Source organism: Spermophilus citellus (genome assembly GCF_964194105.1).
Source record: "Spermophilus citellus genome assembly, chromosome: 10".
Lineage (NCBI taxonomy): Eukaryota > Metazoa > Chordata > Mammalia > Rodentia > Sciuridae > Spermophilus > Spermophilus citellus.
In genome coordinates, this window is record NC_138197.1 from 29,601,541 (window position 1) to 29,621,026 (window position 19,486).

The 19,486-nt window shown below is 36.9% G+C and overlaps 1 protein-coding gene across 1 annotated transcript; it reads right to left on the reverse strand.

Moving 5' to 3' along the window:
* Nucleotides 1-1,474: 1,474 nt before the first annotated feature.
* On the reverse strand, nucleotides 1,475-18,544 carry AKAP3 (A-kinase anchoring protein 3; the record flags this gene model as incomplete). The annotated part of the gene is made up of 3 exons (XM_081311858.1): nucleotides 1,475-1,630; nucleotides 10,400-12,682; nucleotides 18,449-18,544. The coding sequence occupies 3 exons, from the start codon at nucleotides 18,542-18,544 to the stop codon at nucleotides 1,475-1,477; spliced, it is 2,535 nt and encodes an 844-aa protein (XP_081167984.1).
* Nucleotides 18,545-19,486: the final 942 nt, after the last annotated feature.

Consider the following 19,486-nt stretch of genomic DNA (forward strand, 5'->3'; position numbering starts at 1 on the left):
CTGATGACTGAAGGCTCATCCCAGAAGTTAAGATGACTACCAACATCCAGTCAAAAGATAGTCTTCCTTGCTGGCAGGGAAGTCTCAAAAATGACTGTATCTCAACTGTATCCGAGAGACTGTGGTCCTCTGTGGTTCTCACCTGGATTATAAGCCCACCTTGTAGTTGTGTTGAAAATGCCATGACTGTTGCTTCTCTAGGAAGGAGTACGGGATAAAGTGCTTCCCGAAGGAGGGAAGTTGATTTCATAAGCAGGATATTTTCATTCATCCACCACTCCTCAAATCCAATAAAGTCCACTTATTTCCCTTCTCAGTTCTATCTACATAAACCACAATTTCTATATGGTTGTATCACAGGACAAACAAAATATGACATGAAACTTAAGATCATAAACAACATGGAAAATATACCTGGCTTCATAGTTTCCTTTAAAAATACTACATAATATTCCAAAAATGGTGATATCAAGTAGTCAAAGCCATGGATTTGGAAGAGATCACCTCGGGAAGAGGACACAGGATAGCAAAGAGTCAAGAGAAAGTCCGGGTAGGATAAAATTACAACATGACAGAGTAGAGCCTCTAAGAGACCTAGAGAAATAGGAGGAAAATTAGAAGACAAAGAGGACAAAGTTTCTAGGAGGGGAAAAAAGGTCAAAAACATTTCTAGGGAGGTGGGTAAGAATGGAAAATGTTTTAAGTGGGGTGTCACGAGCATTTAGTCAGAGCAGTGCTATAACTTGTCCTCGGTTCTATAGCCAGGAGGTCACAGAACTGGCCAGAAAACTCAGGTCTTGGGAACATTTTTTTCCCCAGTGCTGGAGACTGAACCTAGGCCTCTCTTTCATGTGCAACAAGTACTAAGCTACACCCTCAGCCTTGAGGAACCTCTTTGGACACCATCTTCAATCATGGATAAAGTTGGAGGTTGACTGGGGTTCTGCCGCTCAGCAGACCCACAACAAGAAGTAAAGTCTAGAACATATAACTAGACTGATTTTTTTTTGGATATTAGAAACTTTTTTCTCATTTTCATGATTATAAAAGGTAAAAATGAATTCTTGACAAATTGTGGCTTATTTTAAGGCAAGATTTAAAATGAGGGGAGTTGTAAATTGAGGCACACAGACAGGAGATATATAGCAAACAGCAACTTTTGTCGGTGTCTCCCGGTTCAGCATAATCCTAAGATTTCTGGACCTTATTGAATCTTTACCGTTTAGATGCCAAGAAAACCAAATACACGGAGCTCTTTAATTTTTTTTAATTTTATGTCCTTGCTCGCATGGACAGGAAAATGTGCAAAATCCAGTGACTAGCATTAGATGACATGTCTTTCATGTGAGTGGTATGAAGATAATGTTAGGGCTCTGTGAGGATAAGGACAAGGGAGCTGTGGGAATGAGGGGGGAGTGGGTGGGGCAAGGGCTGGGCCCACTGCTGGAAGAGGAGATGCAGAGAGTGGGCATGATCACAGGTTCACCATCAGCCAGTCCAGCAGCTGCAGCCGTGTGACATTTCCCACCGCCTCATCCAGCTGTCGCTCCTTCTCATAGCGCAGCACCGACTGCAGAACCTCCCCTACGCTTCGTCCCTTGTCTACAGCAGCAGCGGAGAGCTGAAGTAGCTGTGGAAAGCAGAGAAAACAGCAGTGGAGGGGCCAAGGGTCCCCAGGCAGTCCAGAAACAACATGATACAGTTAGAACCAGGAGGCCAGGTTGACTTTGGGAAAGTACAGCAGCAGGGACACAAGTTAGATGTTGAGAAGACTTCCTTAAGAGCAGTTTGTCAGTCTGTTTGGCAGAAGGAAGTTGGTGTTATCACTCTTAATTCAAAGAAAGATGTTAATATCCACTGTCCATGACATATAAAATGTGATTTCTCATTAAGACAAAAAATTTCCCTTTATTCCCCTCTGAAGAAATACTTACACTGAATGTTCATTAATAGTGTTCTGCCCTCTAGGAATTCTAAAATTTTAAACCCTAATATCATAAAATAGTCTCTATTATCATCCTAAGACCAACAAGAGTGAGAGAAACATATCCAACAAACAAACGTGGCTACTGCTTTCCATGCCTCATAGACCAGAGAACTCTATAATGGTATTTCAGAAAAGCACCTCCGATGTTACAACTATCTTATATTTGATAAAGGGGCTAAAAGCATGCAATGGAGGAAGGATAGCATTTTCAACAAATGGTGCTGGGAAAATTGGAAATCCATATGCAACAAAATGAAATTGAATCCCTTTCTCTCGCCATCCACAAAAATTAACTCAAAATGGATCAGGGAGCTAGATATCAAATCAGAGACACTGCGTCTGATAGAAGAAAAAGTTGGCTACGATCTACAAATTGTGGGGTCGGGCTCCAAATTCCTTAATAGGACACCCATAGCCCAAGAGTTAACAACCAGAATAAACAAATGGGACTTACTTAAACTAAAAAGTTTTTTCTCAGCAAGAGGAACAATAAAAGAGGTAAATAGAGAGCCTACATCCTGGGAACAAATCTTTACCCCCCACACCTCCGATAGAGCCCTAATATCCAGAATGTACAAAGAACTCAAAAAATTAAACAATAAGATAACAAATAACCCAATTAACAAATGGGCCAAGGACCTCAACAGACACTTCTCAGAGGAGGACATACAATCAATCAACAAGTACATGAAAAAATGCTCACCATCTCTAGCAGTCAGAGAAATGCAAATCAAAACCACCCTAAGATACCATCTCACTCCAGTAAGATTGGCAGCCATTATGAAGTCAAACAACAACAAGTGTTGGCGGGGATGTGGGGAAAAAGGTACACTTGTACACTGCTGGTGGGGCTGCAAAATGGTGAGGCCAATTTGGAAAGCAGTATGGAGATTCCTGGGAAAGCTGGGAATGGAACCACCATTTGACCCAGCTATTGCACTTCTCGGACTATTCCCTGAGGACCTTAAAAGAGCGCACTATAGGGATATGGCCACATCAATGATTATAGCGGCACAATTCACAATAGCTAGACTGTGGAACCAACCTAGATGCCCTTCAATAGATGAATGGATAAAAAAAATGTGGCATCTATACACAATGGAATATTATGCAGCACTAAGAAATGACAAAATCATAGAATTTGCAGGGAAATGGATGGCATTAGAGCAGATTATGCTAAGTGAAGCTAGCCAAGCCCTAAAAAACAAATGCCAAATGTCTGCTTTGATATAAAGAGAACAACTAAGAACAGAACAGGAAGGAAGAGCATGTGGAAAAGACTACAGTAAACAAAGACGAATGAGGGGAGAGAAACGGAGAGAGAAGGGAAAGCATATGGAAATGGTAGGAGACCTTCAAGGATACATAAAATTATAAGAGGCTATGAGGGGCAAGGGGGAGGGAAAAAAAAGGGAGAGAATTGAACAACAGCAGGGGAGATAGAGAGGGAAGATGGGAGGGGAGGGGAGGGGAGGGGGGATAGTAGGGGATAGGAAAGGTAGCAGAATACAACAGACACTAATATGGCATTATGTAAAAATGTGAATATGTAACAGATGTGATTCTGCAATCTATATTTGGGGTGAAAATGGGAGTTCAAAACACAATTTGAGTCTAATGTATGAAAGATGATATATCATGAGCTATGTAATGCTTTAAATAATCAATAAAAAATTAAAAAAAAAAAAAAGAAAGAAAAGCACCTCCGAGACCAATTTGACCTCAGCAAGATGTGACTGAGAGAGGGAAGAGACTTATCAGAGTGACACTGCTAGCACTTCACAGAACCAAAATTCACACTTAAACCTTAAGTTTATTACTCTTTCTGAACACAAATTGAGGAAACCTAGTTGAGACAAGCATTCTAATATGAACACAGTAAAGGCAACAAATTATTTCAAGTAGTAGGATTTTTGTGCATTCTGCTCCTGGTTTTTTATAAGACATGCCTGTAATCCCAGCTACTCAAGAGGCTGAGACAAGAGGGTCACAAGTTCGAGGCCAGCCTGGGTAACTTAGCAAGACCTTGACTCAAAATAAAAAGGGCTGGGGATTTAGCTCAGTATAGAGCAACTTGCCTAATACAAGTGAAGCTCTGAGTTCAGTTCCCAAATTCCCTCCCCCCCTTTAAAAAAACAAGGAAAAGGAAGAATAAGTCTAAGGTTATAATACATGGGGCAAATATCATGAGCACTTTCAGGAGGAGATATTTTTATGTGAGAAACTAATGTGGATATTCTGGAAATAAGTGGAAACAGTCATAACAAAGAAATAAAAGATATGAAAAAGAGCTGAATGAAATTTAAAACAAAAACATTCAAAAAATGTATTAGATGAGCTAAATGGCAAAACAAAGATGACAGAGTAAAAATCAATTAACTTGAAAGTAGATCAAGAGAAATTACCCCTGCTGAAAGACATAAAAAATTGAAGACTGAAAAAATAAGCAGTGCTTCAGGGCCTGTAGACATTTATATCATTAGCATCCCAAAGAAGAGGAGAAAAAGGATGATGCAGAAAAATTATTTAAAGAAATGTGGAAAGCTTTCAAGTTCACCAAAAGAACTGAGCTTGTAAAGAATTTTAGTATACGTAAAATAAAACAAACACAAGGAAATTCATTATAACATCTATAATAATCAAATTGCTGAAAACTAAAGAAAAAGAAAAAAAAATCTTCAAAACAGCCTGAGAAATCAAAGGAGGAACACACAATTCAAATGACAGCAGATTTCTCCTCTGGAACTATGGAGGACCGAAAAAAGTGGCACATTTTGAATCGCTAACAGAAAAACTTCCAAACTCGAATTCTATATCCAGAAGAAAATCAGAAATGAAGGGTTAATAAAGACATTTTTGAATTAAAGAAACTAAATATAAATTATTTCCAGAAAATGTGTTCTAAAAGAATTCCTTAAGGAAGTTCATTAGAGAGTGGGACAGTGATATCAGAAGGAAATTAGGAATACCAGGAATGCATAAAGAGCAATAGAAATAGTAAAATTCTCAGTATAAATAAGAGATTGTCCCTTTAGTTCTTTAAAATGTATTTTATGGTTGAAAGCAAGAGTAACATCATCTAAGGATTTTTCAATGTATTTAATAGATTAAACACAGAAGACAACTGGAATATAAAGAGTAAGGAAAAGGACCCCCCCCCATAATAGTAATATTTCTACATTTTAGTCTAAGTGGCAAACTACTGATTCTACTTAGACTCTAAAAAGTTAATATATATATATATATATATATATATATATATATATATATATATATATATATAAAATAATCCATAGAGAATCACTAAAAATCTACACAAAGATAAAGTAAAAAACTCAAAAAGATAAGATGGGATATTAAAAATGTTCAAACAATGGATGTCAAAGGAAAAAGAGAGAAAAGAAACAGAAATAAATAATAAACTAGTATACTTCAATCTAAACATAAGAAATTAGTGAACCTACAGTTGGATATGTTTTTGTCTACATGAACATGAACAGGACCCAACTGCATGCTCCTACAAAAAAACAAAAAAACAAAAAACAGCACTTCAAATATAATGATGTGAGTAGGTTAAAAGTAAAATCATAGAAAAATGTGCCATGCAAACATTAATTATAATAAATTTTGAATTTAATGTTTATGGTCATTTGAGTTTTTGAAAAGGGGATGGATAATTCAGAGGAGTCAGAAAAGCCATTGGGATCATTTCAACAAATTGTGCCAAGACACCAGTATAGCCTCATGCAAAATAATAAATTTGGACCCCTCCTTTACATCATACACAAAAATTAAAGTAGATCAATAGACATAAGAGTTAAAAATTAACAAACATTTAGAAGAAAACAAAGAGAAAATCTTTGTGACTTTGGGATAGAGGTCAGGGTTTTTAATTGTTGGTGCTATTGACCTTACAGGTCAGATAATTCTATTGAAGAGCTGTTTTGTGCAATGTAAGATGTTTAATAATATTCTTGGTCTTCCTATCCATTAGACTCCACTAGCAACCCTCTTTTGTGTTGTGACAGTCATATGTGTCTCCAGATACTGCCAAATGTCCCCTGGGGTCAAAATTTTCCCTAGTCATGAACAACTGGTTAGGCAAGGATTTACTAGATTCTACACCAAAAGCACACAGCAATAAAAGCCAAAAATGATAAATTAGTATTTATCATTAAAAAGTTTTCTCTTTGAAAGACTTCCATTAAGTAAAAACACAAACCACAGTTGAGAGAAAACACTTGCAAATCATATATCAGAAAAAGATCTTGTTTCCAGAATATATAAAGATATCTTGCAACTTGAAACAAGAAGTAAACAACCCAATCAAAGTATGGGCTAAGGGTTTGTATAGATATTTTCCCAAAGAACAGATATTAATGGGTAATGAGTACATAAAATATGTTGAATATCCTTATAATCATTCTAATTTTCATATGCCTGATTAATCCATCACAAGACACCACTATAATGGCTATAATAAATGAAAGATTACTTTTAACATAAATGTGGAGAAATTGAAACCCACATAAATGGTTGGTGAGAAGGAAAAATGATACAACCACTTTAGAAAACAGTTTGACAATTTCTTAAGAAATTACACTTACGAGTTTGTAGCTATCCCATTCCTCAGTATCCACTCAAGGGAAATGAAAACCTATATCCATGCAAAGACTTTCATGTAAGTGCTCATAGTAGCATTATTCATAATAACAAAACCCAGAAATAATCCAAAGTCCATTAACTGATGAATGAACACAAAATGTATATCCATAAAGTAAAATATTATTCACTAATAAAAATTGAACTACTGATAACATGCAACATGGATGAGCCTCAAAGACATGGTAAGTATAAAAAGTCAAATATAAAAGACTCTTATTTTATGGCTCCATTAGATTAAGTGTCAAAGAAAGGCAAAACTAAAATATAGATAACGGATCAGTGGTTGCCTGTAGGAGGAGTGGAAACTTGGAAATGAAAACAGGTAGGAACCTAGAAAATTGGCATAGTTAAGGAGTTTCAGTCCTATCAGTTATTGTAAAATGTTGTAGAATTACAGTGAATAAAATAGTATGTGATGGGTCCAAGAAGAGACAGATAATTTAATAGAACAATAGAAAATTCAGAAAAAAGAATCAAAGACAGGTAGCCAGTTTGCATTCCTATTTCATCTCTTATATAAAAAAGTATTAAAAATGGATTTAAATCTTAAATAAAAGCATCAAAAGAAAACAGAAAAGTTTGTTAATATGGCATAGCAAAGAATGCTTTACAAAAATCTGACAAAACCCAGCAAATATAAAAGAAAAACTATTTTAGATTTGACTAAATTCTGTATGGCAACACCAACCTAAAACAGAAAACATCAATAAAAAGACCAATGGCAAAGGAAAGATTAGTATTTAATATCATAATGGCTGATTCTTTATAACATATAAAATTCTTAAAAATCTAGAAAGAGACCTGCAACCCAATGAAAAATTGGCAGAGGTTATGAACAAAAAATTCATCCCCCAAATAGGAAATTCAAATGATTTTTAAACATATACAATGATATTCATCCTAATTTCTAGTAAAACAAATGTAAAGTAAAGCAACACTTGGCGAAGATCCAAAGTTTAGTGCACTCTTTTGGTTCAAACATGGGGAAATAGGCACTCTCAAATTATTTTAATAGAAGTGCAAATTGGTCAAGCCCTATGGAAGGCAACATGGTAATATATGTCAAATATACATAATCATATACAAAGTAACCTTAAAATTCCTTTCCTAGGTATTTAGCACATATGGGTACATTTGAACCTGTGCAAAATTATATATAGTCAAGGCTATATTTCCATTGATTATAGTAGCAAGATATTGTCAATTGAAATATCTAAACATAGGGGAGAGTTAAGTTACAAAACCTTCAAACTATGAAGTAATATAAACCTATTAAAATGTGGCAGAGCTCTATATGTTGCAGAAGGTATATCTATATATTGATGAATCTTACATCATATATATGTGAGTATATATATCTATATATACATTTGTGACTATTTAGAAAATAATATGTACATTTACTTGTGTATGAATATGCACTTCTGTTAATGAACAAGAAATTGATCAGAAAAGTTTTTTTTCTTCAGGGAGGGTACTAGGATGAAGAAACACCCTTAATTTTCACTGTACATCCTTTTGTGTTTTTGGATTCTGCATTATGCAAACACAATATCTATTTAAAAATAAATACAAATTTATTTAAGGGAACTGTGTTCATATGCACTCCATTTTTATTAGATTCCATCACCTGGATCAACATGAGAATATTTGCATAACTAATCACTTAGCAAAAAAATATCACCTTTAGGTAATTTCTTTGGTGTATTTGTCATCCAACTGTTATTAAAATATGCTAATGTTTAATGCAAATCTCATTAGTTGAAGTTTGCATTGCTGTCCATTCTTTTACTCTTTTCTTTTAAGAATAGATGAATGTATATTTAGAGTGGACAAAAGTGTGTGTGTGTGTGTATGCGCGCACACGCGTGTGTAAGGAGGGACCCCAAGTCTATTGTTCCTATTTTAGATGAATATATTACAGACATTCTGATTCAGAATTATCTAAAACTGGAATGTGTTATGTATAAGTTCAACTTAAAAGCTGGCTATAGCCGGGCATGGTGGCACATGTCTGTAATCCCAGCAGCTCAGGAGGCTGAGGCAGGAGGATTGCAAGTTCAAAGCCACCTTCAGAGGATTACAAAACAAATGCCTTTTTCACACATTGTACACTATGTTTGTTTTTAGATTTTTTTCTTCAGTCTAAAGTTTTTGCCTGAATACAGCCTCATCTTCTCTCTTCCCACTCCTGCACAGCTAATTGCCATGTACCAAAATAGTTGTCTTATGTACACTGAAAATCCTATAAGGAGACAGAGCTTGCCAAGAAGCCTTAGGGATATATCTAGTATTGGAAATTCATATTCTGTCCTCTAACCCAAACTTGAACCATACACACAAATCACCTGGGTATTTGCCAAAGTGAAGCTTTCAATCCAGTAGATCTAGAGTAAAGCTTGAGATTTTGCACTTCTAACAATTTCCCAAAGGATGCCAATGTTGGTAGTCCACAGATAATACTTGGAATAGCAAACACAGTTTGGCTAAGAGTAAAAGTGTTGCTAAGGCTAAAGTTAAGATCATACAATTTCTTGTATAGGCTTGATGTAGCCTAATCTGGGTGCTATCTAATCTTGTCTTCCCAAATTATCCAATGAACCCAGTAACCCAGTTACAAGAGTTACTAACATTATTTACTAAAAAAAAAAAAAAAAAAAAAAAAAAAAAAAAAAAAAAAGAAAGAAAGAAAGAAAGAAAGAAAGACTCTTTCTCTACATCTTAAGGTTTCTCTTAGGATATTCTTTTCTTTTACCTTCTTTCTTTTCTTTTTCCTTCTTTCTTTCCTTTCCTTTTTCCCCCCTGGTGCCGTGGATTGAACCCAGGGCCTTGTGCATGCTTGGCAAGTGCTCTACTGAGCTACATGCCCAGCCCTGAAGATAAATTGTTCTAAAAAACCCTAGCCTCTTGTGCCACCCCTTAGTACTTGACTGATAACAGCCATTTTTCCACTTTTCTCAATCAAGAGATAATCCAAAGGGAAGAGAGGCTGAGAGGGAAAGAGAAAAAGTGGTAGTTGTAGGGATGGTCTCTCAGTTCCCTCACTCCAGGATACAGCAGCAACATGTAAAGTATGCATATTCTCCAGACTCAAACTGTCCCTTAGGTGAGCAGTTCCAAGGCTCATTGGAAGACTGGTGAAGGAGCAAGAGCTTGGAAGAACACTTTCTTATCTTTATCAGTAATAACAATGATAGATGGATTTTCCATAATCCTTATTGTTTAGTCTTACTTCTCAACGGATTCAGGACTCAGGGTGAAGAGCTATTTATTGAATCCCTCCAGATCCCCAATACTACTAAACAAGCTAAGATTAGTGACAAATTTGAAAAGGTCAAATATCCAAGCCCTCTGTCTCCATCCTCAACATATCCCAGGGATGCTTTGTAAAAGTTCTGCCTTATTCTTTGGCAATTCTGTCCTATCTGAAAGTCAGCCTCAGGCCCAGACTTTGATCTGACTCCTTCATTAAGTCTTTAGAGGTTCTTCATCTGTGTACTCTCATCAATAAATGCAGAAAACAGAAAAATATCATTTATATTTCCCTACTTTTAGATGCCTCTGATTGGGCAAAATTTAATTTTACTTCATTCATTATCTCCGCCGAGAGGCACATTCTTAAAATTCTTACTGTTTCTATTCTACCCCTCCTGTGGCTATATTTCCATTCAGAAAGCAAAAAAGAACCTAAAACTCCAATTAACCCGTAGTATATCTTCCCCAAATCCTCTGACCTTTCTTCCTTACCTTCTCTTGGATCCCTTCATCATCACCAGCAAAGTACAAAATCGGGACATTGAGCTCAGAAGCAGCTACCCATTGAAGAACAGCTTGGAGTTGCTTGTTCTGAACTGTGTCAGATAGGTTGTGATTACTGACAATCACTTTGGGTGCTGTACATCCTTCAGGGGGCTGTCCTGATGCACATCTCAGTTCATTATGGATGGCTTGATAGGCATTTTGTAGGAGAGCCTCTGCTGTTCCTGTGCCTTTGACTGGTAAACACTCGTACAAACTCTCTGGGAAGGCTGAATTTGGCCGGCTGGCATCCCCACTTTTCTCATCTCCCAGCTCTGCCAAGGGAGAGTCACAGGACTTGGCAATAATGAGACACAACTTCATCACTGAGTCCACCAGATGATCTACCATTTGCCCATTCATGTTGCCATCCAGCTGGTTGGCAACCATCTTGGTCAGCCCAGAAAAGGCACCAGCCTCTTTACCTTCAGATAATTTGGGGGAAGGGGTCACAGGTCTTTCACCCTGGTTGCAATATTTGTCCTTATCTGACTTTTCTGGAGCCTTGGATTCACAGCTATTGTCACCCTTGAAAATAGTTTCACCAAGTAAGTTCCGGATAAAATTGAAGAAAACACTCATTAGATCCTTCTTTTCTGATTGTTCTTGGTCACATACCATGTGAGGGGTCTTAAGGCTGGATTCATCTAAAACTACAGGGGTCTTGGTGATGGGAAAGTTGGAGGAGCCAGCAGCTTCAAGGAAGCTCTGTGCATCCATCCTTCCTCCCTGAGCCAGGTGGTACTGAATCAGAAGCAGGGCAGACACAATCAGGTCCTTGGCCCAGGAGTCTGAATCACACATAAAATTCTCTGGTATCTCTGGGAAATGCTGAGAAGGGCTGAAACTGCAAGGATCCAGACACTCAAAGGGAATGTCTGGTGCAGGACTTTTCTGTTTGTTGGTAGCTGCAGGTTCGAAATCTGGAGATTTACACTCTTTCTTTTGAGTTTTATGCCACATGGTCAACCCCTCTTTGATAATATGCTCACCCAGGGTTTCAGCGCAAGTCTTCTCCTTCTCTGGTTTGCCTGACGAATATGTCTTTTCTTTCACTTTAGCTTCAGATTTCATTGTAAAGTTCATATTTCGGTTTATTCCTTTCATGGAGAGGAGGGAATAACTCTCTGACTTATCCTTGGTTTTCCGGAGATTATCAGGGAATTTTTTGGCAAACATCACAGTGTATAGTTTACCTAGCATGGCGTCCATGATATCTGTAGCCTTTTGGCTTCCTTGAGAGAAGAGACTTCTTTTCACAGCTGAGATAAAGTCTGTATCAGTCATAAGGGTCCCGGTGACATTGTGGAGATTCTTCATGAAGGAATCAATGAGATCTGAGACGACTTCTTTTGCATGTTTGATCAGTACCTTCTTTAGTAAGATGGTGGCAATGGTTGTGTCCTTCACTTGGATCCTCAGTGTCTTCATGATGGAGACCATCATATCCGATACCACACTATTGGCATAGGTCATGATCCCTTGACTAATGGAAGCTGTAAAGTCACTAGGCCTTTCCTGCCCACTGAACATCTTTTTCTCCCCAGGTAGGGACTTTCCACCCTCTTTGGCATCACCTGCATTCCGAGATTCAAACACTTCCTTATAGAAGAAAGACTTCTTAGAAGCGGACTTGTCATCTGGACACTTGCTTTCCTTGGCACACTCCTTGATTTTCAAAGTGCTCTTGTACTTCAAATTTGGGGGACTCTGTGATAATCCGGAGGCTCTGTCTCCAGAGCCAGGAGCCTTGTCTGGGGAAGTTGTATTGGCACATGCAGAGACAGTTTCATTCACCAACTCTGATGCTACTATACTCAGGCTCTTTTTGGGTACAGGTTCATCCCCTATATACAATGATTGATGGACACATTTGTTTTCAGAGCCGTCGATCTTCTCATTGATCTCCTTGCGGGCCATAGCTATGACTAGATTTGTGAGGCGGTTAGCATAGAAGGAAACTTCATCGACTGAACTCCCTTTACCAGCTTGAGGACAGGGGTCCTTGGAGGGAGTCTCTTTGTGAGTTACCTCAAAATGCAGTCTCCCTGGACTGCCCTTCTGGGGGTTGTTGAAATAGTCTACACAGAAACCTCTGTTTCCTGGGTTGGCAGTTTCCTCACCAAATGACGATTCTCCAGGCTTGAATCTAATATCTTGGAATTCTGCTGTACTTTTTTCCAGGTCTCTGCGGAGCCAGCTGAGCACTCTGACAGGATCTGTTGACGCTTCCTTAAAAACAGACAAGGTTTCATCCGACTATAACAAAGTAAAGATATGGGATATTCAGGAAAACCTCAAAGGCCAGTTACAAAAAGTGTCACCCCTCAAGCCAGCTCAGTCATCACAAAAAAACAACATATATTAAGTGCTTACTATGTATCAGGCACTCGTCCAAATATTTTAAGACTATTATTTCACTTAGAATTATCCTCATATTAAATCCAAATGTTAGCTCTTATTATCTTAATTTTACAGAGGAGAAAATGGAAGAAAGAGAGGTTAGGTTAGTTACTCATTTGAAGTTATATAGTTAATTGTTGATAGAGGAGGGATTGCAACACAGGCAGTCTGGTTCCAGAGCCCATGCCCTCAGCTAAATACATTCTGTTGCTTCTAAGAACATACGTCTGTAAGATCTGATAGTCACAAGCCCCATAGAAGAGTTAATTAGCATCTGAAGTGAATCAGATTTTCTTTCTTGTATTGATATTAACTGCTATTGTCTGTGGCTTACACATTTCTATTTAGGTCTCATTGTAAGTATAGTTTTTAAAAAATTGAGAAAATTCGAGGAAAATTGTGCATGATGATTCACTATGCCAGGCTCCATAAGCACAATGTGGATATGCTTAATGGCTTTCCAGTGGTCTAGCCGATACCAATTAAGTTAATAGTCTGATTCAAAATTGAGGAGTTTTTTACCTTGGGCAATTTATTAGTTCTGTGTGAATACAGACTGATGGACACTAGCTATGATAATTAAATGCATATAATGTATGTAATCTGTATAATGAAAAACTCTTCACTTGAATATAGAATAAAATAATGTTTGTGGAAGTGGCTTATGTATTATCAAATGTAAAGGATCCTTGTAGTTCATATGCTTATCTAGAATAACCACATGTATGGTTCATCTTTAAAGAATAAATTAGTATTTTTATTACTGAATTACTAGTGTTTCACTAAATTAACAGTTTATTACTAAATTAAAAGTTACTAGCTACCATTTGTTAAATACTTGTAGTGTCTGCCAGGGACTGTGCTAAGTGGTTTTATATATTATTTAATCCTCATACTCACCCTATAACAAGGTTTCACTCTTCCAGCTTCACAGGCAAGGGAACAGAGACAGAGAAGCTGAATGATTTGGCTAGCATCTCACATAGAATACCTGATGGGGCTCTTGTTCAAATCTAGTTCTTCCTCTAAAACTGGACTCTTCCCCCAGGGCTCCTTATTGTGTCGTGGAAAGGAGAGGAGAAGTTGCACTAACCCTCTGCTGAGCTGCTTTAAGCTTCCTGTTTTCATGTTTGGGCTAATAGCTAATAGTTAATAGCTTGGTTCAAAAATCTTCCCAATGGTTCTCTTGATTAGGATAGGAAATATGTTGTGCTTCAGTGGAAAACTATACATTGTCTACAGTACATCCTTCCACATTATCTGACTCTTATTTTCTTGGAGCTATTTTATAACACTGTAAACTGTACATAACTGACAGCAAGAAAATATAATTCTTGCTATAGACAAGGAGAGGTTTTACTGATTGTTTTCTTCTTCACAGTTTTGCCTCCCCTACATATAATTTAATTTTTCTTATCTACATGTATTTCTTGAACCTTATCAGTTTCTTTTTTAAAAAATCTTTAACATCTGTTCATTTTAATATATATATGAGAGCCATTATTTTACCCTTCTCAAAAAATTATTGTTTGGTGATTTTGGGTCTCCCACCAACATACCCAGTAGATTCAATTAATGGATTTTAAAGTATTCTAATATTTTACCTATGCTAGAGGGAAAAAAAAGTATTTTTATAGAGCCTAACCTCAGAAACATTTTAGGAACTCAAGTTCACATAAGTTAGGTAAACCTTTGGCAAATGAGAAAGGGTTAAAAATTTTGGTTTAATAAAAACATCTTTGTCTTTTCTGATTTATCAGTATTAAGCAAAATACAAGTCCACATTTTTATTTTACTTCACTTGTTCTTTATAAATTCATACAAAATTATACATATCCAATAATCTAGCATTACTTCTATTTAATATTTAAGCTGATGAAAATTTGTGTTTCACTTCACCAGTTACTGTGTTTTATAGTGTGTTGGCTTGGTGATAGCTTTCCAATCAATATCTTACATAATACTGAATTATAATTCCAATACTGAAGCACTTAAGGCTAAGCTTAAAGTTTATATGCTTTTCTCTTACTATAGTGAGGTTATATCTTTGGGTTTGTTAATAAGTATGTTCATTTTTATCACTTAGAGATGTTGCAGCAGGGATGTGTGGCTGTAGGAAGCTGACTTCACGTGTGTCCCTGAGTTCTGCTCATTTGCACTTCAGCTGGTGGGAGGGTTCAGTTATATACTTCTACCCCTCACTCATTCTCTTTGTGAAGTATAAAGAATACAAAGTACTCTGGTTAAAAGTTCTGATTAAAACAAGTGGTAGAGACTATCAGAAACAATAGTTTTAGAGAAAGCAAACTGCGCACAGGTCTGTTTTTCTAAGATTGCAGATGAAACCGGGTGGAGTCTGTTTTCTTGGGCTTGACTTTCTGTTCTCACCATAGGAAAAAAAAAAAAAAAACAGATGCTTTAAAAAAATCCAATCTGAGATTTCTCCTGAAAACTCCCAGAAAAACAAACTTAAGGTGGTCAACCTAGTTGACTACTGCATCTATGTAATCAGACCAAATTTGATGAGAACAGCCTTATTTTGTGATTAAGAAAAAACTTACATTGCAATTATTTTTATCAAGATGGAGGAGAGACTTGGGAAAAAAAATTGTGCTTCAATAGAAAACTAGGCATCATCTATAGATTACTATCCATAGACCAAGCTTTGTCTCCAGCCTTACACATTATCTGATTCTGATTCAGTGGGAGCTATTTTACACTCTATAAGCTCTAAATAATGAAAAACAATGCAAAATAATTTTTGTCTGCAGACATGCAAATTCTGCCCAATGGAGGTTCAGCTGACCGCCCCCCCCCTTTCTCATAGTGGAAGAGGCCAGTTTTGCCTCTGTTCATTCATTTCAATATTTCTGATATATAAATATCTTTTCCAATTCTCCTTTGAACTGATTATAATACCTCACCAATATCCTCACTAATGAGCTAAATAAAATCTTTAATGTATATTCATTTTCATATCTGTATGAGGGTGTTGATTTTGGCCCTTAGTAGAAAATTACCTTTTAATATTACTTAGTTATTTACTTTAGGACACATACACAAATAGGCATGTTTCCACAACTAGGCTGAACTATTTACAGTGAAGCTCTATAATGCAGATGTGGGGTTTATTCTTTAATTCTGGTCAATTTTTTTTCACAGAACACTAAACTACAATAAACCTACAGCCTAGTATAGAGCTTTACAATGGTGTGCATAGAATTGTGTCAGCTTGCTGTGTTTATAGGTTTTCATTTTCTCTTTGTTAAAATCTAAAATGTGTACAACCTATATCAATTATTTCACCAAATTCATGAGAAATTTGCAAAAGTGGTTGATCAAGCCAAAGTGACTGAGTGGAAAACTAAGTACCCACATTTCCTTTTCTGTAACTACATCTACCACCCATCCTTCAGTCTCCTTTGGCTTCCTACAGCCATCCTCCTATTACACAATAGTATTCTGGGAAGGAGGATGCCAAATCTTTTCAGTCTTTCTTAAGGCCAAGCAAAATTTCATGTCCATGAAGGAGAATACAGAAAAGGGTTGATGGGTTTAATTTTCTTTGCTCAGCCATCTTCTGTTTCAGCAACTTAGTTTAAGCCAACTGTAAACTTCCCTGTCCTGTTTTCTTCTCCATATATAAATCAATCAAATATACCCCATACAATTTTCTCTGGCCAACTCCCATTTTGAAATGATCCATTCTTAAAACACCTAGAGTAATTACTGTCTAGAAAATCCACATGGCAAAAACCACGAACTGTCTTTTATTAATATGCAGCAGTTATTTAGAGCTTTTAAATTACATTTTCATTTTCACATGTGAATGGAAAAGCTCATAGGGACAGAAATTGTTCTGTTCTTTTTTGCATTCCTCAGAGTGCTTTTTGCTTCATGAAAACATCAAGGAATCTTGGTTCACTTGATTTAACACTGAAACTGATCTGCCTTTTAATTCTCTACATAGAAAGGCAGGGGTCAATAAAAGATTAAACAGAAGCATTTTGGGGTTGACCCATATACTATCAAAATTCAGTATTTATTGTCCATAAGTTTTAAAGCCTTTTGTAGATTTGTTAATGTTTTCTTTTTTAGGTTCTTATGGATGAGAAAATAGATTTGGGACCAATAGAAGATGGGTCATATAATATTATATGTCTGATAGGGGCTGGGGTTGTGGCTCAGAGGTAGAGCGCTCGCCTACTATGAGTGAGGCACTGGGTTCAATCCTCAGCATCACATAAAAATAAAGATATTGTGTCTACCTATAACTAAAAAATAAATATTAAAAAGTGTATGCTAAATGTTAATGCCAAAGGCAAAGATTGCAATAGTGACTGCATTAGATTTACAAGATCCTTAAAGACAGAGCATTCTAATTTATTTTTGTTTCTGACCCTCACATCCCACAGTGTCGATGCCAGTTATTTATTGTCTCTAACTCCATATCCACCCCACTTTGCCTTGCTTTGTGATGCTTGGGCTGGGTCCTTCAAATATTTCTCTTTTGGCAGCTGTCTTTATCAATAGAAGACACTGGAAGGGCACTGCATGGTCATGGCAGAAGGAAAAGGCTACCCTTCTGGCCCCTCTGCAGCCTCTGCCAAGCTTCCTGTGGTAGCCTCACTCCCTTCACCTGAAGCAGCCTTGGTTGAGAGAGAGGAAGTTTGTTGAGTTCTTAGTTTCTTCCTTATTCACTCTTTCTCAGCCTGTGGGTAGTACCTGCTTTCTGCATTTGTTATTTCTCAGTTCCTAAACTTCTCTTTTATGCGTGTTAGCAGTTAATTATCTTTTACTAGTAAACACTTTTTAAATATTAAATTTCTAGTGTGGTTTCTTTTTTTGCGAGGGAGGGATATGGGGATTGAACTCAGGGGCACTTGACCATTGAGCCCCATCCCCAGCCCTATTTTATATTTTATTTAGAGACAGGGTTTCACTGAGTTGCTAAATTCCTTGCTTTTTGTTGAGGCTGGCTTTGAACTTGAAATCCTCCTGTCTCGGCCTCCGGAGCCTCCTGCACCCAGCCTACTAGTATGTTCTATTCTCTGATTGGATCCTGACTAATACAGTGCCTGATAGTAAGTAAGCACTTAAAAAATGTTTGTCGAAGAGTAAAGGTAGACTGAAAGTGCTCCTGAGATGAAAGTTTAAAGTTCTCAGAATTTTAAGGCATCCCACACATTTCAGAAAACATTTTCTATGAGACCTGGAGAAACTTCCAATCTTTATCTGTCTGAAAACTAAACAAAATTCCACATGTAATACATTCCTTTTTTTTCTATTAGTTATAGCATATATAACTAATGGAAAAGCTATATGATGGATACTTTTTCCAATACAAAACTACAGAATTTGTTGGGAAAAAATGGGAAATTTTTATTCCAAAAGAGCTCATTTTTTTCTTAAGAATCAAGCCATAGTGACTGACTGGAAAACTAAGTACCCACACTTCTTCTGTCAATACAGTCTACATCCATCCCTTCAAACTCCAAAAATAGAAAGAGGTGGGTGGTGATGGTGGTAGAACGAATAAGGCTACTCTTGATGAGCCCACATATCCCTAGTGTTCATGAAGAGGTTGATGCTTACCATTTTCCAGTCCTGGGGTTGGCTGTCTCCAGGAGAATAGACATCGACTTTGCATACTCCATTTTGGCTTTGTAACCAGTCAACCCTTTCTGACATCTCGAAGTAGAAAGAAATGAAAATAGTCATCAAAAGGAAAGGTTATATCAAAATAAGGAGAAGAAAGGTGAATGGCTGAGGTATAAAAAATAGGAGCAATGATTTCAATAGAGACCAATTTCAAGAGCTGCTTCAGACCCACCTTACTCTGGGTATCTTCATCCCCGGTTCTCAACTGCAGAGAGTTCTTAATCTCTCTAGTGATGAGGCTGATGCCTGATATACACTATAGGTGCTTAACACATATTTGTTAAATGAATGAACCTGTCCTGCTCTTTAAGTCTTTAACTTGTCTGTTCTTATTTTTAAGTAAAAGATGCTCTACTTCTATTAATTTCTAGAGCACTATCTTACTTATACTAGCAGTAAGTTTAGTAGCTCTTAAAACTAGTCTCCCCCTCCAATTTGATAAGGATCCTGGGCTAAAGCAGAGATATCATATGCACCAGCCAGTGTCCACGGATGCAGCAATATCCTTGCTAATGACAATTTGTTCACAGGCCTCATAATACTTTGCTCTATTTTCTAATCTAAGTAATAACTCAGTCATCTTTCTGGTCTTTTGAGCCAGAAAGCTGAGATTCATTTGAGTTGTCTTCTTCTATCCTAAGCCTCCCTCTAGCTATTACATTTATGGTCTTCAATTTGTAGTCATTTTTCTTAAATCACTTATACTTGCTGCTTTCATCACCTCACCTCACAAGTGAGCACCACAGTCCTTATTCCATATACTCTTTCACCTTTGTCTTTAGTCTTTTCTAAACGCCACAACATTTCAACTTGACAGTTTTTGAAAACATGGCCAGCTATCATGATGACTTGCTCTACAAACTGATAATCTAAAACTTCTCTTCGCCCTCATTTCCGTCAGACTTTCACTTCTAGGCATCTGCACTGAAATTTCCCTTTTTTATTATCAATGAGTGAGATGGAATAAAACAT